The following is a 22,345-nucleotide window of genomic DNA, read 5'->3' as shown; positions in this document are numbered from 1 at the left end:
GATATTTGACAAAGAACAATGTAAGCAGATAAAAATCCGTGAAAAATAAAAGATTATTTGTTTATTTAACCGTGTGTTCCACTACATGCAAATAGGTTTAACGATCACCTGGGCCGTGGCGGGTATGAAGTCGTCCATCTGTTATCTTAATAAAAACCTTATGTGGGTGACTATCGACTTTCCACGTATGGTTAGTGGTCACTTACCGGCATAAGTCGCGCAGAGGCGCAATGAATAGCCGCATTCGTCCCAAAGGCTCAAATGAGACCAGATCGTGCGTGACCCGCTCTAAATTCAAGTTCGTATTTGCATGAGGATCTACCGCGCCCTTGTGGCCGACAAGTCGTGCGTAGAATCAATAGCTGCAAATCCGCTGCATCCGGGCGCTAGGAGAGCACTTAAGAACGCGACTTTGCATAATGAAGATGGAATAGATAAATAGTTGCGCATTACAAACACTGCTGTTGTTTTCTGGGGTTTGTAAAGATTCTTGTGCCGATTACGTTCAAAAACCTTAACCAATATTTAGAAGCAGCATTCATAGGCAATACTTTACAACAGATGCTGCAAAAACAAAAAAATAATAATTTATTCCAAATGCGTTAATCAGAAAACCTTAGGCAACAGAAACCCTTAAAAAAACATTTATGTTGTTTAGTCGTGTATCAACTAAACAGTGTGACGGTGGCTCTTACGCTACAGGCGCATTTTTCAACTTTATGGCGCAGACGGTGTTACCCGACTTTTGATGATGGTAGTTATCGATTTTCTTTTTTCTAAAAGGAACATAACGGACAATAAATGGAATATATTTTGCAATGCTGACCGAGACGTTGAGTTTAAATGGATTTGGAAATAGTTTCTTTTTAACGGAGAAAATCACCCCGTAAGTATTACCAAAATACCTCACAGAATAAAGATAGTTGGCCCCGTTGTTGCAAATTGTCAGGCATCAATCCTTTTCCTTGTATTGGATTAACCCGCACTCCTCTTATGATGTACCTTAAAAGCAGCCCCAATCACTGCAGAGAAGGCTTTAAGATTGGTTTTCAAATGGCGAAAATGGCGTTTGAGTTTTATCAACCACAGTAGTGGCCAATTTTATAACGGCTCCCGTCAAGCGTGAAGATATTGAAAAACGGATGTACAAACTGATACGATGTTTGTTCAACCCCCGAAGAGCGCCAGGGAGAGTGAAAACTTGTCAGCGGGTGGTGGAAGCGAAGGCAATAAATGTTTAAAAAGCACATAGACCTTTTTTGGCGATAATCGGTAGGGTTTATGGTTGACGATTCGTATGAGGTCACACCAATAGCCAGTCGTCCAACAATATTGTATATAACGCAAAATTGTTATTAAAAGTGTGACTAAACGAAAAACAGTAGGCCGAAGTGTTTAATTTATGAAAATTGTTCTTTATAAATTCTGATATTATAAGTTTAAAACGGCACGGTTTATCATTAAATCGAAATCAAACATAAAATGCATGCTTGAATCTCGCACTAATTGTTGTTTGCAAACTATCCATAATGTTTATACGAATTTTATTACCTTGTATATCAATAAACGAAGAAGATAACAATTAGGAATTAACAAAAACTGGAGAAATCTTTATAACATGTTAAGGCTTTGTGATTTGCAATCAGTCCTTTCCTATTTCAAAATAATATGCTAGGTCTGTTTTTATTTTTTTTAATTATTTTTATTTTATATTTCAACTTAACTCTTTGCAATTTTATAGCAGAGCCGACACCTTTTTGTCTTAAATAAAGGATTGCCATGGCTGTTTGTTATTTTTATAGGCCAAATATATCAACTGAGCACAACAAACTAATTTGCGCGTTACACCGGTCGTTAGCAAAACACAAAAAACGTAAACTGACTACATTAAAACAGTCCAGTCATATAATACAACAATGCGATGTTTAAAATCGATTTATTTCTAATACGTGTAATTTTGTCAAAAATATATTGGTCGATGTGTCGAAGTTTTACTTTTTCTGTCACAATTAGTTATTTTTAAGATAAAAAACATTGCCTTTTTCATTAAAACCCAACATGAAAGTTGACTAAGAAACGTACCACCGTCAACCCAATTTAAATTGAGCACGGCATCAAATAGAATACGGTCACAATAACAAGCACCGGTTGGTTGAAGAGTGCTTGTGTTGAAAAACAAAGTGAAGTATGCCAGCTTCAAAGAGTACGTAAATAAACTTGAGGTTGCTTGTGAGAACAATAGATGGCTTATAATCGGCCAAGGAGCTCTCATGTGCAAGGAGATGCCAATGCGATAAGCGGGTCACGCGGGATTGGCTTGCCAATATCACGATCCACAAACAAACCAGTGCTCTGTGTACGCTTTTGTTTGTCTTCAAGTTGTTCTCGACTGTCGCTTTGTGACATCATCATGATGTATAATCAAAAGCTAAGTAAAAGTTGCAAGTTTACAGCCATGTATGTTTTTATTCATATAAAAAAGCCGGTTGATCAGTAAAGTTGCTTCGACTATCAAATAAAATATTTTATGACAAATGATGAACAGGAAAAATCACATTTAAAAGGCAATATAAAGCAATATTTTCAAGTTGAAACGCAAACAGAATTGTCAGTGGATAACATGCCGATTCATTTTGCGTTTTCTGGTTTGTAAAATGTTTTGCAAAATAGACGGATTTTGCATGCCAAAATAAGACAAGTTGATAAATGGTATGGATGACTTCTAGTTGAGCATAGCATAAAAGAAAAGAACCACCCATGTTGTTGCACGCGGCTCATACTCCGTAACCTTGTGATCGGAGGATATGTTCACAGGAAAACACCAAGTGAAAACTACCTCACGTAAGTTTAGCCTTCTTGAACCTTGGTACTTGGCCTTCATCTTCATCTTCCTGGGGTTTTTTGTTGCCACCGACAAGGACATGGCTGTTCTCATCTTCCGATTCATCATCGTCGCTAGTCTTGAAAATTGTGTTCGGTTGCGTTCTACAGTAGAAACCTCTTGTTAAGTTGGGCCATTCGGTGAATAAATATGGTTTTCGTACTGCAGTAGTAGGACTAACAATATACTGAAATTTATTAATTAAAATGGTGTATTTAAAATCAAATGTCATCAACAAGGACTGGGAAAGTTAACAGTTGTCGCTAAGGTGTTAATATCTGACGTATTATATAACATGGACAACTGACCAGGTCAAAATAAAAGTTTGTTTCAAATGTTGTATAATAGAACCTTTGCAATGGACTTCTCGCCGAAGCCTACGTCACCATTAAAGCGCAACATATCAAAATCAAATCCACATAAACAAGCCATGTAAAACTCGCCAATTTCTAATCCTTTAAACATCGATTCACAAAGTTCTTGGGCCTCTTGTACAACGATACAAATAGCTCTTTGTATGGAAATAGGTATTTCAACGAAACACAAAAAAGACAGATGGTGGGTTGATAAATCGTCAGAGGGGGTCGATAAGCCGTGTCGGATGTTTATTACCCTGCGGATTTGCCGGGAGGTAAAACAAAGAAAATGCTTGTCACGCGACTAAACCATTTAGCCGTAATACGATAAATAAAAAAAACTCGTAACAACAAACTATTTTCATATTATTTCTTAGATTTTTTTAACGGAGAAGCAAACCTACATTACAAAAATACCCCTGACTTTTTAAACAAAAAATCGCGACAAAATGACAGCCAAGTCCTAAGTTAGGTAAACAAGGGAAAGCAACCTGGATTTACGAGTTACAAACTTTTTGTTCCGCTCTAGATTAACCTTGCAAATATATATTTTTTATCGACAAAAAATATTTAATTCTAAACATCGTAACACGAAAGTTTGGTTATAGAGGAATCTTATAAATAACAGTTTCTCACTAAATAATCTTAAAAAGAACAGCAGAGACAAACAATAATGTTCAAGGCGTACAAAATATAATTTGATCGAGTCGACCGTTTATTTTTAGGTTGTCTATTTTAAGGGGTTGAACACCAGAAATGAAAACGCAATTTTTGTTTTGTCTTATAAACAGAAATAATGCAATACCATCATCTGAAACCAACTTGAAACAGATGTTATATATTACGTCGGCACAGCGCTCAGGTGTTCGAGATCGCCTGAATGAGGCGTGAAGAAAACTTACCGCCAAGGATTTACCGCGACATTAATAGCTTCGGTAAACAGTCGAATGGCGTCATACTGCGTATGACCTACGCATGAACCGGTGTCAGTGAGGCACGAAGTGTTTGGCAAGCGAATAAATGATTGCGTTACAAAGCAGGTACAGAAACGTCTGAGAATGAGAACTCTGTCTATGGCACACTCATCAAGCATTCACAAGTGATTGAAACCAAACATAAAGTCACCAGTTTTGACAAAACGGACCAACAAAATATTTACATTTGCTGAGTTTCTCAAACATCCACGGATCACCAAACTAACTTTGTGTCACAAGCTATTACCACATTGTTATAAAATATGTTTAACATTTTTTTGCTATAAAAGCACTTCAACTTTTCTCCGGAAAAACGCCTTGCTTTTTAAGAACAAGATAGCTGTGCATATAAATAATAATTTAGAGAAAGTAGTAACATTAAAATATTCTTTTTACGATTGCCTAAGGCAAAATATTTATTGTGAATTTAGGACTATTTTAAAAGTAAATTCAAGAAAGAAAACAAAGATGTCAAATAAAATTCCAAACTCGGCTGCCTAACTTCCATTTTTAAGCAAAACCCTTTCAGACCAAACAAATAAATTACTAAAACTTGCGGACTTGTGATTTAATCCACAAGATCACAACCATGAAATAGATATTATATCAATATAGTTACCATTCAAGATACCGGATTGCAAAGCATTACAGCACGCGTAGCAGCTCGTGCAACCATATACTATTGTTTCAAAAAATTAAAAAAAGGGTAATAACACTAGGTATTTAAGCATGTTTAAGGCTTTTCGTCATCCACCTACCAAATTATGACTTATTTAGTTGAAATAAGGCGAATATCGACTCCATATATTCGAATCAAAAAGTGACTAACCTAATCTGTCAATAGAGTGATATTTTTGAATGTGAGCACCTCAAGATAGTATTCACAAGAAACCAACTTTATGTATTTAGGCAAGCCGTGTTGAGGAAGTTTAAAACGATAGGACCGGATTTACTACTACATCCACCGTTTTTATAGTTTAAAAAGTTAAACAATACATTTTGCTTTAGTAAGCATCTTAGCTGCATATTAGGTATCATTTGACGTACTTTGTGTAGGCGTGTGCGATCCACTGCGGTTTCGCCTCAGCATCTTTGGCATGACGTAAGATGGCTTCGCGCGCGTTCGCGTCATCAGCGGTGTCCTTCGCGATATTTTTCATGATGAAGGAGGCAAGAGTGCTGCCATGCGCCTTCAGTCGACCTCCGGCGCCTGATTAAACAAAGATATATACAAAAAGGTGGTTAGATGGCGAAACCGTTGATTCGATTAAAACCTGAACACCATGTTTATTATATTAGGCATTGCTTACTTACCCCCTCTGGTGGAAAGCGGGGGCTGGGGACGATGTGATTTTACATGATCTTTTCTGTCCTTTTCCATCTGCTTCTTTGTACTCCTTTCGCGATCCTCCCGATAAAGAGGTAGGGAATAAGCTGATAAATAAACATAAGTTACTGATTAGCGCAGTAGTCGGCAAACTTGTTTGTCGCGACCCCAAATACAATTTGTAGATCTATTGAAGGCAGATTACGTAAAAGCAGTACGAAAAAGGACCCAGGATTTTTTTGTTTGGTGTATTTTGTTTTTGTTGGTTGGGGACTTAGGGAGTTTTTGAATGACGTCAAAAAGTAACGCCATATTATACTTAATCTTCCAAACACCTGTTGTTCTCGAGCAGCCTCGTGCGGAAATACGCAGCTAAAATCCACTCTAATCGCGCCGAGCGCGAAAAAAAATTAGGCTAATTTGTTTAATTTGGTAAAACTTTAATTAAGAGGACACGTGACGCACGAGACACATAAAGAGATTCGAATATTGTTTGAAATAACGGCATCATAGGCTGATTTAACACAAATGAAACTGTAGAGTTTTTTTTCAATCTGTGATAAGACTGTATTCGAAAGAAAATGGAAAGACTTGTTTATGTAATACGCCATCAGAAGCTTTTTGGTTACTGTTGGTCTTTTTACTACTTTTAGAAAAATTGAAACTATAGGAGAAAAATATGCCGAAGTAACTTAAGTAAACAATATAATCATTTTAAGTAAACCCTAATTCAGTTTTTACTATAAACAAATAGGTTGAACTCTCTTCAATTTTAAGTCAAGCTTACGTGTAATGATCTTGTGGCGAATGAAAACTTCCGCTTGGTTGATTTTACGTCGCTTCTTGACAACACATAGCTTGGCGCCACGGGCGCTTTTCTCAGGGTCGTATAGCACTTTGACTTTTCCGTCAGCGGTACCGACAACGATCTGATTGAGTTTCGGATGCCATATGCATCGTATGATACTCTACGTGAATAGTTACAATTTAGTCATTTAATTACACGTATAACATTATGTACGAAATCAAGTATTTACGAGGGCGGATTCAGGCATGGCCACATAAAACCGTGACTATTCATCGCATCCGCGAAAACAAATTTTGTCAACTTAAACGGTATAAGGTCGTTTTTTCGCTTTGCGCGAATCGATAACATGTTTGTAATGTAGCTTTTGTATTGAAAGTAACACATTTCCAACCTTTAACAAAAAACGAACAGGCGTTATTATTATAACGGTTAATTTTTGCGTCACATTTTGACAAACCTTTATGACGTTATGCCTGAAATAGATCCGAGCCAGGTATTTACAATGGAAGTTTGCATAAAGTGCTTAAATTTCAACTTTAATTAAATAAATGTTATTAATAAATTTTATTATTTTTACCTTTCCTTAATTATAGTCCTTCAAAATGGTTAAAAAATGAACAAAATGATGACTACAACAGACTTTCCGTAGACTCATTTTGTAATCGCAAATATAGCAGGGGTCGGCAACCCCTGGCACTTTTTAGGGCACGACAAATGATTTAACGCACACGTTATATCACCTTAAGAAAGTGCAACCATCATATCACTACCACATCATTAACTTTATTATTACAACACTAGCACTACAGCGCTAACTAAACGGTTGCACACATTTCCAGTTCGTGTCACAAATTAGTGCCTGAAGTGCCGTATTTAACTTTATTTTTTGCGGGCGTTAAAACTTGTTGTCTACGACTAAGCGTTTGTATTACGTCACTTACTGCGTTAAAGCCACTGATCTCCATCAGTAGTTAAAGAAGCACATTCTACATTAGAAGTAAATCAAGTGAGAATGTATAGTTTTGTGCGACTGAGAAACCAAGCTAAAAACGAAACTGAAAGTTAATCGGCTGAAAAGTGTCGAATTTAACTTTAGGCTTGGCGTCTCCCAAGATGTAAATTAGATGTCCGATTACAGCAGGGCTGCGGAGTAGGACTCGGGATTCGAGTAAGACTACGTTAAACCACCACAGTTCGACGTGCTAATGCGCAGTACCAAATTTCGAAACTGATAAGGAAGCAAACTGTAAATTGTTAAGGTGGAATAGCAAACATACCGATTCGCCAAGGCCGATTTCGCTGACAATTTCGAGGTCATTTCGATCCATAAATACCAGTTTTGCGGGACCACAATCCTTCTTCACAGAAATACCCGTCAAAAGTAACTTGTCATTTGGGCTAAATACACAGTCGGTCCTTGAAAAAAAAAGGATATAAGAGTTATTAAAACTCTTGGGAATGCAAGTCAAACTAAAAACTTCGTTTTATTTCTACACAAGGACACTTCTGCCATGCTAACCCAAATAAACTTATACAAAATATTGTTAGCAACAGTGCAGGATAAAACGGCAACACTGACATGTTGCCGATAGCTGATAGTCATTATTACGGCACAATATTTAAACTTTAAGGAAGATATATTATTAATCACGCACAAGTATAAAGTAAATTTTATGGTGACTAACATTGGAAAGAAGTTTTCAAGATCTGAAGCAGTTGCAACGGGATGCTTGAATTTTCGAATATCCCAGAGCTTTACGGTATCGTCACCTCCTCGGGTGCAAATGTTTAAGTTGTCATGTGAAAAGCAGATAGAAGTCGTCTCAGAACCATGGGTGTGAGCAGCACGCAACATGTGCGTTGTGTGCACCTAGAAGGAATAAAAACACATAAAATTGCACAACGAAAAGAAAAAAGGGTTTCTTACTTCTCCTTTTTTATAAACTTTGTTTAATATCAGAATTTCAATTACAATATTATCAAACTGCATTGGTAAACAAAAAATGAGTCGTTTTAGGATCTTACAGGGCTCTTGATTTTTAAAATGGCATTTAGTTTTTTTAAATATCTCTAGTTTTAAAAAAATAATGTAAAGCTATGTTTTTTGCATTGGTTGCCTCCCTACAGAAAATGCCGTCTTGATAAACAATTAATTAGAGTAGACTACAATATCAGACGTATAAAACTCACCTTCATTTTCTCAGCCCACAACATAATAGATCCGTCATTACTTGCTGTTGCAAGAAGCTTACCATCCCTGCTGTAGCAACAACTGGACGGCTGAGTTCTGTGGCCAGCTTTATCCTTACACTTCCGTACCGTCTGAAAAAAATGTAAATGCAATTATTGTAATTTGACGTTTTTCCACAGTTTGTCAATGCTGAATTTCGATTTATTGCAGTAGAACAGTGAGTCAAGTCAATTATTTCATTGTAGTTTAGATACAGATAGCATGCTGCAAAGAGAAATGCCTTAAATAGTGTCTCAAACAACAGTTCTGTGGAGTCACTTACAAAACAACCCATGTTCAACACATGCCAAAAAATAAATTTGAGTCAGACTTCAGTCAAATTGGCCGATTTTACTTAGAATGCTTCAACAGCATGTATGCCATCTTTTCAATTTACTTTGTTTGAGCTTATCAGTTTGGTAATTTGGTATTGGACATGCGCAGTACACCGTTAAAGTAGTCGGACAGTACCAACATATACTGGCTGAGAATCCCCTCCACAGTCCACACTATAGCAATTTCCATCAGTATACAAAATCGCCAAATATTCAGAGTCAGTCTACTTGTTGGAGACTGTTGCGGGCAGATCACTTGTATAGATGTTAAATAAGAGAGGAGCCAGGACTGATCCCAAAGGCTGAGTTTCCATGACAGTTAGTATAATATCAGCATTGATACCACCCAAGGCCACTTGGTATTATTTGTGGTGTAGCTAAAACGGTAAAAAACTATGCTTTCAAACCTTGCATTTTTTCCCCTGGCCATGTACATCCCACGTTCGAACAGTTCCATCTTTCGAACATGTCATAAATTCACCTTTTACTTTTGGATGCCAACAACCACCTGTTAGCATCGCAGTGTGCCCCTAGACATGATACAAGAATGGAAACATAAGTTATGTGTTTACAGTTTGCATATGGTAAACAAATACAACAGTTTTGAGCAGGTACGTACAGCAGTATTGTACATATCACGCAAGTATTGATCGCCTTTAACACATTCAAGAACTTCATGGCCATCACGATCAAAGATTTTTGCTTGTGAATTTGCTGAAACAACGAGAAGGTTTTCACCTGTAGCACTGTACTGTACATTGATCATGTGATGGCTGGAAAACATGAATGTTGCTTTTATCTTACAATATAATAGTCACTATGTATTACATTTAGCCAAAGATGGTAGATAACATACAAATATAAGTAGAATTTTTAAGGTGCTAGTTTCGAACCATTTTGAATTTTTCATAAAAAAAAAAATAAAAATGGTGCCTAGGATATTTCCAAATATTAGGTGGATACTATATTAAATCTTGCACTGGCAATTTGGCGAGAATTTGTTATTCAGCATGCATCCCGGCAAGATTAAACTAACAAAAATTTTAGAATGTTGTCTGCATTTTTTGCCCTACAAATGTGATTTCTTTATCACCAACATTGAAATTAACTGTAACAGAGTTTATGTTAGACAAAATCCAACAATTTGACTGAAAATATAATTAACACCCAAACAATTAAATAAATCAACTCAAATAATAGTACTTTGAAAGATTAATCCTGGTTTGATCAAGTCATCGACTAGTGTTCGACAACAACACTTATATTATGTCTGGACAAAATTAAACAAATATTTAACTGTTTTTGCGATGGGTGACATTGTTGGCCATGAAGTTTCTGCATTAACCCTTAATACTCCTAAAAGAGGGCTTTCAAAATGTTAACAGTAAGTAGGAAAGTAATTAGGTCCAAACTACAAGATGATAACCCTACACATTTATAATAAAAACATTGCTGTTTTGCATAGTAAATTCGACCCTTACAAGAATACTCTTCTAGACTACAATACAGAGTCCAGAACTGACCCCCACAAAATTTATAATTAATATTTTGTATTGCTGAACATTCTCTTTACTTACCACTCACAGGGGGTAAGGTGGCGAAATGATTGTAAAGCATTATCCATTCCAGCAAAGTCCCACAGTCGCATTTCAAAATCATAGCTTCCTGTTATCAGTCTAGCTCCAGAAGGATCTAAAGCTAAGGCAGAGACTGGTTTGGTTCCATGATTTAGGGTAATTTCATGGGTTGCTGGTACAAATGTGCTATCCTAAATGTAACAAATAAAAATACCAGCTTTTACCAAGTTATTAGAGTTTGCTATTTATAACTTTTAATTGGTATATATTTATTAAATGCCTCAAAATAACTGTTAGTAAACTGAATAGCCTAATAAGGATTGTACTTCATCTCATGCCTAATTTTGTAGCCTGATTATAGTAATAGGGTTTCTTAAAGCCTTGCAGTAGAGTTTAACCTCATAGTTTTTTAATATTTTATTGTCCTTTAGAACAATTTAATTGCCTACTTTCCTGACCAATATCTGTTTTTCTAGCAAGAGGTTGCACCTAAATTTACAACATACGCAAGTGGCAAGTTTGGATAAGGGCAGTGGTTTCTCTTTTGGATAAGGGCAGTAGTTTCTCTTGGGACCGCAAAGCATGTGTTATTTTGTGTTTATTTGTGCATACTTTTAAGGGTGACCGTGAGCAATTTAAAAAATTGCTAGGGGACCGTTACGGAATTTGTTTAAAAAAGTGTGAGAACCATTGGATTAGGGCATGCAGAAATACTTTGCTTGATTTAAATTTCAGCGTTTTTTTTTGCGGTCAAATACTTGCCGTTAACCATCGCTTTATTCATTATGTGTCAATTATGCTACAGGGTTACTCAAGGTCAACTTTAGGGTGATATTTTGCGAGTAACGCAAAACAAATTTTTAAGTGATAAAAAGTTGCAAACTTTGTATGATTCGCAGCATATTATTTGACCGACCTATTGACAGATTATGTAGCAATGTAGGCCTGCATGTTGCAATACATTGTCATTTAGAATGGCAGGACATTTAGAATACAGTGTGACACCCCTCTATGCTGCATGATTTATTGCTCATACTGATTCTGTGCCTTTTCAAAATGAGCTGTATTTTAGCCATACGAGGCTCGCTGAACCAACTGTGATCACATTCCATAACGGAAACAGCAAATATCAAAATTGCTGTTAAACTTTGCTAAACCCCTATCCTAGCCAATTAAATCTCATTGGAAGACACCTCATTATTAGCTTTAGACATCCTTGAAAAATAGATTTATTTAAGTTTGTTTGTGTGTTTTTCATGTAAGTGTTTTAATTGCATATTTTATTTTTTGAAACTGAAGTGTCCAAAATTATTGCAGCCACTTTTATAGAATTTGCCAGTTTGTTGAATTATATTAACTCTCATGAAGTCAGATATTCCGCAGAGCCTATTTGGACACTTATGTGCACTGATATTTAGATCACAATGATACCCAGTAAATACTTCTTCAGCAGGGCTAGATAAAAGTTTCTATGAAGAGGTGAGATTTTGCACTCAGATGGTAGAGATTTCGCACTTAACTTTAATGACTGAAGTCCCATTATTTTAGTAAATCGCTTACAATTTATTCTTGTGCAACAACAACAATAAATTGACCAAACATATCCCAACTGGTGAAAAAGTCCGGCACATTCACATTCAATATTGCGGTATTCATCGTTTTTAAAAATCCAGATTAGGCCAACTGATTATTTCAACTGGGCTAAATCAAAGTATATAACCATGTTTATTCCATTGTTGAGTTGTCTATTGGTACATCACCCGATTCGTTAGAAATTAGTGCAGTTCTATGCAAAAACGTGATGTAACAATCCTATACACCCTGGACGAGAAATTATCTTATGCCCACCCGAGTTTAGTTTTTTCCCCAGTGTTCAAATAATTATTAAATTAACGCACATTAGTTGGGTTAGGGTTTGGGTTCAGGTGGGTCAAGTGTTATGAATTCTATCTTAAACTTTTTGTTATCTTTTGTGAATTTTCAGCGAATATATTCAATTTATGTATGCCGGGAGGTTACCTTTACCTAAAGGTTCAATTAGTGTATTATCCAAGACATCAAGGTCCAAAAGTTGAACCTTTCTGCCTTAATTGTCGTAGACCATTTTGCTTAGAACTGCACTAATTTCTAACGGATAGGGTGGGTATATTTACACTTGTGGTTATTTAATGTGTCGTTTATACGTATATTCATATATTGTACACCGAAGGCCATCACAGACTCACAGAACGATGCACGGGCTAGAAAAACAACTAGCCTGCAATGAGGTTCGAACTCACGACCTCCGGCCATACCGGGACCGTCGCTTTACCAACTGCCACACAGGCTCAAGAGAGGAGCGATTTGAGCAACAACCATACGCCAATGTCTGGTCAACAAGCAGCTTCAGAAGGGCTAGATCACAGTTGTTGAACACATAAATGTGTTTAGCTTTTATTGTATATATATTTGACATTGTTTGTCAGCAGGATGTCATTGCAAGAGGAAGGTGGAGCTATGAGAGTGGACAATGTCAAGTAAAAAAGTTCCACTGCCCTAAACTAAATAAAAGGTTTTGCACTGATAAATATATTCATAATATTATATAGTTTAGCAAAAAATGATTTAAAATTACCACTTGGCAATCAAAAGCATATAAAGACTGGGTACACAGCACTTATCATGTGATAAAAAGCCTGCATCCTGTTTCTCTTTACAATGACATTCTTATAGTTAACCTCACCACCTGAACATATTTGCTTGGCGGTACAAAATATAACTGGTGATATTAGTATATACAACCCAAATAATTCAGTGTATTTTTGAGTGCCGCCAATACTGCTATGTCTAACTTATTTTTATAAACATATTTCGACGCTGGTCTAGTATCCTACAATTTATTTAGTAACAGTAACGTACCAGTTGTCAAAATTGAAATTTAAAACTGGGAGATTAAATATAACAATAGTGAACCTACCCAACCTGCACCCTAATCCAAATAATGTGCATTGATTTTATAATAATTTTAAAAGCTGCACAGAGAAATAAGCCAAAACTTGGGTGGGCATAAAATAATATATCGCCCCGGGCGTATATTGCTAACATTATTTGGTTTAGGGTGCAAGTTAGAGTTTTAGTCAAGTATTGTTATGTATATTATCCCATATTTGTTTCTTCCTCACAATTTTAATTTTAACCACTCGTTTGGTGGTAGGATTGTAAACCAGCGCCTATCTTTCTTACCGCTTCTTCATCACTACTAGACTCTTCATCATTATCTACACCATAATTGCTCATAAGCATCGATGGAGGAAGAGGAGGACCAATGACATTTTCATTATCATCATCATTATTTTTGTCAATTTCTCTAAAATTAATTGTATTTTTAAACTGTCATAATGTGGCAAGTGGTGTTAAAATTTATAATTTAATTTTGTTCTGTAGAATATCCATAACTTACAACCATAATGATAAAAAAACATACCCAGCTGCAGTCAAGGTAGTTGATGCTTTTTGTAAATCATTCACATCAGAAACAGAGTTTTTCTCAGCTGTAATTAATTATTATGTACATTATTTTATGGGTAACAGTCAAATATAGCAGCAACCTAATTCCAGCTGGCCAGAAAGAATTAAATTTCTGTACACCGAATATAATCCAAACTGTAATTGGGTGCCTGGTATTATTAAAAATACTAGATGATTTTTTTATTAATTGTAATGATAAATGAAGTGGATTTGGATGTACTGTGAAAAACATTGGATTAAATATGATTTGCTTACTTTGTTTACTTCTTTCCTTAGCGTTTCTTCTAGTTTCTTCAAAAATTGCCTGAAGATCAAAGGTGCGTGCCTTTTTGCCAAAAGTACCAAAGCCCATGACATCCTCCATAGATTTGGGTTTGTCCATTTTTTATTGTTTCACTTAAATCATGACCAACAAAACAACAGCCAATGTAAAGATATGGAAAATTTAGTGCCTAAAGGTTTAATATAACAAACATGTGTTTCTCCTTTGCCAAATTAGAAAACTCTTCGACAAATATAATGTTTTTCAAATTAGCCTATGGCACAAACACAAAAAATATTGATTAGCGCTAAAAAGTTTTCAGTTGCATACAGATTTTGTGATACATAAAGCCAACAGTACAGTTATTAGTTTCTACTACTTTAAAAAAGGCTATACAACTTCAAGTAAGTTCCACATTGAAGATTAATAATGTCAAAATGAATGATACTAATACTAAAATGATTGAAAGATATAGTTAATTATTTTTTTTCAGTTTGTCCCTTTTGTTGCATTAAAATCTTGCTCTGCAAAACATCAAAAACAATTTGGCGAGTTTTAAATTTGTTTTGTAATGATGGTTGAACTTTATCCATTTGTTGTTTTAGGTAGTCAACTTTTCGATTAAAAAACTCATCAGCTTCCTTTACATTTTTTTCCACATAATATCCAGTTCCAATATCAACCATGACATTCTCAATATCTGACAGGGTTCCTGGGACAAACAGAGAGCTAGTCATTGGAACAAGAATCTTCTTTCCTAGATTTTTTGGTTTTAAACTAGCAATGCTGCGCTTAGATTCCATTAGAAGACTTTGAGTGTTTTTCAGCGACTGCATAGAATTGGAAAGAATTTGTATTTCCTGGTCAAGTTGATCATGAAGACCTTTTAGCTGTGTTGGTGTTAACGAAGATAGCTGTACATCCTGTGATTTGCCAGCCATATTATATTTTTTTAAATATTTTAAATCCTAAAAAATATGTTAAACATGTTATTTAAACCTGCTTTTAAACATTTTTATTTAGGAAATTTAAGTTAGGTATAATGTAACTTTATGTAGAAAAATGAAAATAATGATTGCTATTTCATCAGTTTCACAAAAATAAAAAAATATTTGAATTTTTGGTAGTGCATTATATAGAACAAAACTAAACATTTGGGTACAAAAAAGTTTATTAAAAAGCACATATAAATGTATAACAGTTATCCAATCAACCAATTAATCACAAAACAGGCAAAAGCAAACCAATGACTTAAATATCCAAGTGAACTCCATTTTGCAAGAGTGAAACTTACTGAATATGCAGCAGTGTCTTTCTCTACTTCATAAGAATCAAACATTGAACCAAGATAAGCAAGATGCATAATATTGATTGCAACCCAAACAATATTAAATAGTTTAGCCCAGGCTGGAATAGGCATAGAATTTCTTGGGGGTCTTGCTTGAATATGTGTGCAATTAAAAATTCTTGAAAGTTTAAATCTAAGTGCATTCTCTGTGTATGTGTAAAATGCCAATGAGATCAAAATAGCAGCAAGATGAAAACTTAAACCATGTAGCATTGCACTGGCGGCATACGTGAACAGAATTGCAGGAAAAATACCAAGCACCTTTGTTACATCAAATACATAAAACTTAAGCCATTGACTCATGGGAATGTTCCATGCTACAACAACATTTAACATTGACCAAGGTATTTCCACTTGAATTGGATCAGAAATCTTGTAATTAAGCCACTGAATCTTTGTTGTTTGCAAATCTCTGTCAGTCTTAAGCTTCCTTTGGTGTATTCCACCAACACCGGAGGACAAACTTGTCAACACTGCAAGGTAAGAAACATAAAAGTGGCTAAAATGGAATGAAATGGCAGTACAGTAGGACATCATCCAACTATTTCCAACCAGAGAAAACATGGCTGGCGATTGTGGTTGCAAAGGATCAATAAATAGAAAAGGAAAAATACAATCCGACAAAACTAAACACAACCCAGCTTGACATGCACAAGTCAACACGCTTAAGAACCAGTTAAAACTAAATGATCTTCTAGAGTACAAGTAATCCCTGTAGGACGAAAGTGGTAACCAAGGTCCATATGTAAAAAAACCAGGATGTAAACAGTAGGACAGATATTCCAACAGACCTGGAAATGGGATCGAGTCCCTGTTTGAGTCAACATCAAATGCAATTGATATAATCTTCATTGATGTTAGCAAAAGCACACCTCTAATACGATTCCAAAACTGTGGGTTAGAGTATCTAACTTCACCAAATATAACACAGGATACTGCAAACAGGGCAGTAATAAGGCCACTTTTTGTGTAATAAGTGTATGTCAGCCAATTAATAGTGTACAATAATAATACAAAAATACAAAATATAAGCATTGTGTCAGTAAACACATCATGAAAAACATTATGGATTACAAAAACACCACAGGTGACAACAGTTATATGAAAAATATTAAGATAACTTGAGATGGGTGTAAAATATGTCTGAAAGAAATACAAAATACAGCGCAAAAACAAACACACAGATAAAGTTAACTTGACTTGATCAACACTCTGCATTAAAACTGTACTCATACAGTTGTATACTAAATGGCTTATTTCATTCTTTAGACTGTGGGTAATTATTCGTTGTTCAAGAAGCTTGGGAAGGTTTGCAGTGTTCTGAATGTGGTGTAATGTCATATATTCTTCATTACTGACATATTCATAATCATCATAATCTTCTTGGTAGGCTTGGTTTTGATAATGGGCATCATCATCATCATAATATACAGCCATTATATATCCTGCATAAAAACAACCAATTAAACAAAGAGCCAGTTTACTATGAAAGAAACTACTGTGTTTAAATAAAAATCTAACTATATCTAGGAGAGGATTTTTCCTACAAACAATTTTTTTACTACAAGTCAAACTTCAGATGCAAATATTATATTTGTCCAAATAGAAAACTCCAAATCCAATACTTATTTTTAATTTTGTAAAACAAATGGACTTGTATGTAATGTATTCTGTGCTCCCTTTGCAAACAAAAACTTGGGACAACTCAAAAGATGTCTTTCATTTATTATTTAGTAAACAAATGTTGGTGGATTTTTTACTTTTGCGGAAAGTGAGTGCCAAAGTTCTTGGTTATCAAATACGTTTAAACAGACCTAAAATCTATAATATATTAAAAGAAAGGTGAGAATGTATAGCATGCTACTAATTTGGTGATAAATCTTGCTTTAGACTAGAAAATACATTACAGGTGAATTTGTACTCGAAGTTGCAGGGGGTAATCGAATGACTTTAATTTCTTCTTTCTCAAAAAACGTCAACAGTTTTGTGGTTTTTGTCCTATATATTTATAAAAATATGTTATGTATCTGTAATTAATAAAAAAAACTGAAAGCATTTGCAAAGAAAAAATAGTTATAAAGAATAAGAGAAAAAGGTAAAGGGAAAAATTACATTTGACTCTTTGTTATTAAGTATAGAATAAAGTATATAACTTATAATGGCTTGTAGAGTTGTGGGGCCTAAATATATTGCATTTATTTTTTATTTAGTAATATGTAAAATGAACTGGGATATTGGATTATTGTTAAATGAAGATTCTGATTTTGCAACTTGCAGTAAAGAGCCAATTTCTGTCTTAACACCTGAGGAGCTTGAAATTATAAGAACTGGCCATACAAGAAAGTATTTAAAACACTATGCATATCAAAGTTCAAAGCTTTTTGTGACTTATTCAGCAAGCACATCAATCTGGTGCCAGGAAAAAAACTGTCACCATTGTCACATTCATGTTTTACAAGTTACTGTATCTGCCTCTGAAAGTTTTGTTAATGCAGAAATTGAATCACAGAGTTCTTCAACCAGTATGGCTTAGATTTTCTTAAAATATAATTCCCCTTGTTAACAAAAGTAGTGTATTTACAGATGGTGCTGCTGGACAATATAAAAACAGAAAAAAAACTTCCTAAATCTAACGTGTCACTTTAATTTATAAGCTGAATGGCATTTTTTTGCAACTTTACATGGCAAAGGACCATGTGACGGATTGGGTGGAACTATAAAAAACATTGACTGCTCAAGCAAGTCTTCAAATTGGAAAACATTGTATACGAACCCCAAGAGAGCTGCATAATTGGGCCACATAAAAAATCAGCAATATAAACTTTATATTTGTTTTGGAAAAAAAAGTTGAAAAATGTGCATTGATTAAGAAGAGATTTAAATCGGCTATTACAAATTGCGGCAACTCAAAAAGTACCACTGCTTTATTCCAGAGGAATCTTGCCAGACTTACATCAAGGTGACTGACTTTTCTGCATCTTTAGATTATCAAAAGGTCCTGGTTTGTGACATTCCTTACAAACAACTATTACACTGTGATGAGCTAAGCAGTTTTGTTACTTGAAAATATAACAACCATTGGTGGCTTTCCTGCATTTTGGACGAATTAAAGGATTCAGATGAAGTGATGGTTACTTTTCTACATGCAGACAGACTTTCCAGGTCTTTTAAACATCCAATAAATAAAGATGAACTTGTGGTTCCTCGATTTTAACTAAAGTTCATCCATCAACAGCCACTGGAAGAATTTATCAATTGACCAGCAAAGAACAACAAAATGCATCACATGTCTTGAATATGTAAAGCAAAAAACAAAATGGATTATAGAAATGAGGAGTAAAATTTGTTTCGTATTTGCAACTTAGTTAGGTCCACTGAAGAAACTGCTCAGAAAGTGGCAATGCATGTTATAGATAAATATCCACAATTAAATAAAAGCAAATAATACCATACCCATTTTCTTGTTAACAAACAAATAAAACTCTTTACCAAAAATCGTAAAAAAAAGTATCAAAAGTGCCCATTTTACGATTACATATGTTTGATGCTTACCACGTAGGGGTATGATAGATACTTATGCTTAAAAGATCCTTTTTCTACCTTTAAGGCACAAAATTACCGGCGCTCTTTCACTTATGTACATGAAAATTAATAAAAAAAAACTTTCTTCAAATGCCGCATACCACAACACATATTGTTTGGGTTAGGGTGCGGGTTAGCGTTTGGTTGAGGGTGGGTCAAGTTATTATTAATAACAAACATAATATTACTTGACCCACCCTCACCCAAACGCTAACCCGCACCCTAACCCAAACAATATGCGTTGTGGTATGCGGTATTATTTTGTTTTGTTTTTTGCATAACTTTTCACGTACATAAATGAAAGAGCGCCAAATTACCTTTCTAAGGATACATTACATGTTAATCTAGCTTTTGTATATCTAAAGATATAACTGTTTTCATGCAAAAACAAAATATGAATATTTTTAAAACCTAAATAACCTTGTAATTTTACACCCCCTTTAGATTTTACATATACTCTGATTTTTGTTAGAAATCTGAGTAAAGCTTGTTGTTCGACAGTGCACTTCTGCACCAGATGACTCTGTCATGTCACAGCACATGGCATACTTCAGCGATGTCTAGATTTATTAATTTTAAAGTATAGTCTTTTTATTGTTATACTGCTTAGTTTAGGGTAATACTAATTTACGGAATTATGAATGGTCGGAATGGTCGGAACGCTCACTATTTTAAGTGTTACCCAGTTAAAACAATTATTAAACCAACGGACAATATTTGGGTTAGGGTGGGGGGTTAGCGTTTGGGTGAAGGTGGGTCAAGTGTTATTATATTTAATAATAATACTGTGAGCGTTCCGACCATTCATTATTCCGTAAATTAGTGTTACCCCATAGTTTAGAAGCTGGCTAATGCATTCACGTTTTAATTATTAATCCTGACATGATGAGGTCAGCTGCATGACCTCTGCTGCCATAACGTTGGTATACACTTCATTTACAGTTTACACCAGAAGAGCGATTTCTATAACGCAACGAGTTGACAAAGTTGAAATTGCAAGGAAAAATAAATATGGGAGAATAAATATAATAATAATAATATTTGACAATCTCAAACACTAACTTTCACCCTAACCTAAATATTGTTAGTAATATAAACACCCCCGGAAGAAAATGTGGTAAGATTCTAGGCCAGCGCCGAGAACTGTTCCAGGCTAATATTAAAAACTTCGGCAGTTCAAAATGTTTTGGCTATATACCGGACAGCAAAGTAGTTTAAATTGACATATAATCACAAACTGATGCGAACGTAAAAGAGCGATCCGGTCAAATAGCCACTTTCTGCAAACTATACTAGTCATTATAAAGCAACGTGCTTCTTTTTTGATCTTTGCCAATAGTAACCGTGGTTAAATAAAACCAACGATTAAAAATTCAAATTCCTTACTGCGATAAAAAAATGAATTGCACTCTATACTAGCATGCGTGCTAAAACGTGAGACACAAACACAGAAAATACTTTGTACGTTATCTATGACCAACGGTCGTCGAAGTGTTGATTGTAGAACGATTAGATGGCGCAAGGTTGGAAAACGATTCATACAGCTCCGGTTCGTGTTCGGTGTTGATAATTATAATAAATAGAATTATTACTGTATGGATCTCATATTTAATAAGTGACGCGAAAATGACAAGATAACAGACTAGTCTGTTGGTTACTGGTATGTAGATCGTATTACGAATAATTTCTAGACTTTGTTTCGGGTTTAAGGGGGGCGATCACAATAGCCCCCTCTAAATCCTCTTTTGCTCGGGAGAGATGTTGCGCTGTCGAAATGGCAAACAGGAAGTGCGCTGATATTAATTGGCATGACCACGTGCCCCTTTCCACCGGTTCAATCCAAGCCCGATCACTTATGAAGCCCATACAAAATGCTGAATAACATGTAACACTAGGCTGAGATTAACATTGCTTCGACAACAAAATGCGAAAGACAAATAAATCTGTTTAAAAAACAAGGAAAAAGTATAAATCCATTAATTTAAGATAGTAGGTGTATATTTCAACAGGTGAGACATGACCACCGTGCTATCTGAACTCCACTAAATCGAAACTAAACAAATTGTCATAGCATTTCAAAGTGCATACTGTCAGGTCGCTTATAGATTTATTGTACATTCACATAATTTAGCATATTTCGCTTTCAATAAAAGAGCTTACAGCGCAGTAAAAACACGTGTTGCCAATAAGGAGCGCATCGTTGACTGTCGTGTTTTATCCAGCAGTAGCGTGACACTATATAGCACAAGAGCGACTGCGATGGGGATTAATTGGGTCGAAATGCCGACTGGATTTTTCAGAACGGCCAGGAAAGGAAATGAGTATCGAGGTGAAATATTTAACACTTTACCAGGAGAACACGCTATAATTACAAGCACAAACAGACATGAGTCGTTTCTCTATACACCATTTCCCTCCTCCCTGGAAAACGAAAAAGGTCTCGTTCGTTTGGCCGCGCTTCTTCTTTAAAATCTTCCCAGAATCCGATCACGAATCGACCAGCAACCGCAGAACGTCGGACATTCGTGCAATATGGAAGCAGCACGTGCTGGGAATCGTGGTGTTCAATAGAGCGAAGAGCGTTCATGAATTCCTTTTCTTGGCGGCCAACGGACAACTCCAGGGGTAGCTGATTGTACGACACGATGTAACGTCTGAAATGGTACTTAAAGGGCACAATAAACACACAATGCAAAACACTTTTGAATAGCCTATAATGCAGAAAATTATCGTCTTAAAACGCAGTTCGAATTTCAAATCGCAAAACTATAGTTAGTTGCTTAGAGCCTTTTGCTCTAAATACCAATTGAAAGGGGGTAAGGTGCTAATCTCAGAAACGCGAAAACAAATTACATCGCCTAGTCCACATTAAATGGGTTCCCTAAATAGCAGACATAATAACCTTGGCGCAAAAGGTCATTCTAGAAAGTTACTCTCTGCATGCTAGTAACTTCATGTGGACTACATGACGGTTATCTCACACGGTCTGAAAAGCAAATGAGGCATCAAGGGCCTTAAAAATCATGGGCTTATAATACCCAGAGCATGCTCACTTGCAGTCACAAATGAGATAAAACTCGCGTTATGTGGGGAATTGGCATCAAGGTTTGGCCCTTCTGCTCTGTTTTCCTTCATATAAATCATAACGGTTAAGTGAC

The 22,345-nt window shown here is 35.4% G+C and overlaps 3 protein-coding genes across 6 annotated transcripts; all 3 read right to left on the bottom strand.

The window, feature by feature from the left end:
- Positions 1–1,805: 1,805 nt before the first annotated feature.
- Positions 1,806–14,398, bottom strand: LOC146164227 (WD repeat-containing protein 70-like). The gene is made up of 14 exons (XM_083383032.1): positions 14,251–14,398; positions 13,952–14,018; positions 13,711–13,834; positions 10,489–10,679; positions 9,531–9,684; positions 9,319–9,441; positions 8,537–8,668; positions 8,032–8,216; positions 7,624–7,762; positions 6,326–6,506; positions 5,526–5,645; positions 5,259–5,421; positions 2,837–2,985; positions 1,806–2,428 (listed from the first exon to the last, which is right to left on the bottom strand). The coding sequence occupies exons 1-13, from the start codon at positions 14,375–14,377 to the stop codon at positions 2,838–2,840; spliced, it is 1,854 nt and encodes a 617-aa protein (XP_083239158.1). The 5' UTR covers positions 14,378–14,398; the 3' UTR covers positions 1,806–2,428; position 2,837.
- A 133-nt stretch (positions 14,399–14,531) lies between these two features.
- On the bottom strand, positions 14,532–15,226 carry LOC146164226 (prefoldin subunit 5-like). The gene has a single exon (XM_083383038.1). It carries the CDS (start codon positions 15,196–15,198, stop codon positions 14,737–14,739), a length of 462 nt encoding a protein of 153 aa, XP_083239164.1. The 5' UTR covers positions 15,199–15,226; the 3' UTR covers positions 14,532–14,736.
- LOC146164225 (protein-serine O-palmitoleoyltransferase porcupine-like) lies at positions 15,226–19,185 on the bottom strand. Of its 4 annotated transcripts, XM_083383037.1 has the most exons (3): positions 18,559–19,185; positions 17,513–17,603; positions 15,226–17,050 (listed from the first exon to the last, which is right to left on the bottom strand). In XM_083383037.1, exon 3 carries the CDS (start codon positions 17,040–17,042, stop codon positions 15,459–15,461), a length of 1,584 nt encoding a protein of 527 aa, XP_083239163.1. In that variant the 5' UTR covers positions 17,043–17,050; positions 17,513–17,603; positions 18,559–19,185; the 3' UTR covers positions 15,226–15,458. The 4 variants fall into 4 exon arrangements, with proteins under 4 accessions (XP_083239163.1, XP_083239160.1, XP_083239159.1 ...); XM_083383034.1 differs by having other exon boundaries at positions 17,513–19,185; XM_083383033.1 differs by having other exon boundaries at positions 15,226–17,603.
- Between the last annotated feature and the right edge of the window lie 3,160 nt (positions 19,186–22,345).

The sequence above is a fragment of the Ascidiella aspersa genome, chromosome 2 (assembly GCF_963924565.1).
Source record: "Ascidiella aspersa chromosome 2, kaAscAspe10.2, whole genome shotgun sequence".
Classification (NCBI taxonomy): domain Eukaryota; kingdom Metazoa; phylum Chordata; class Ascidiacea; order Phlebobranchia; family Ascidiidae; genus Ascidiella; species Ascidiella aspersa.
This window is presented reverse-complemented; position numbering and strand designations above follow the sequence as displayed.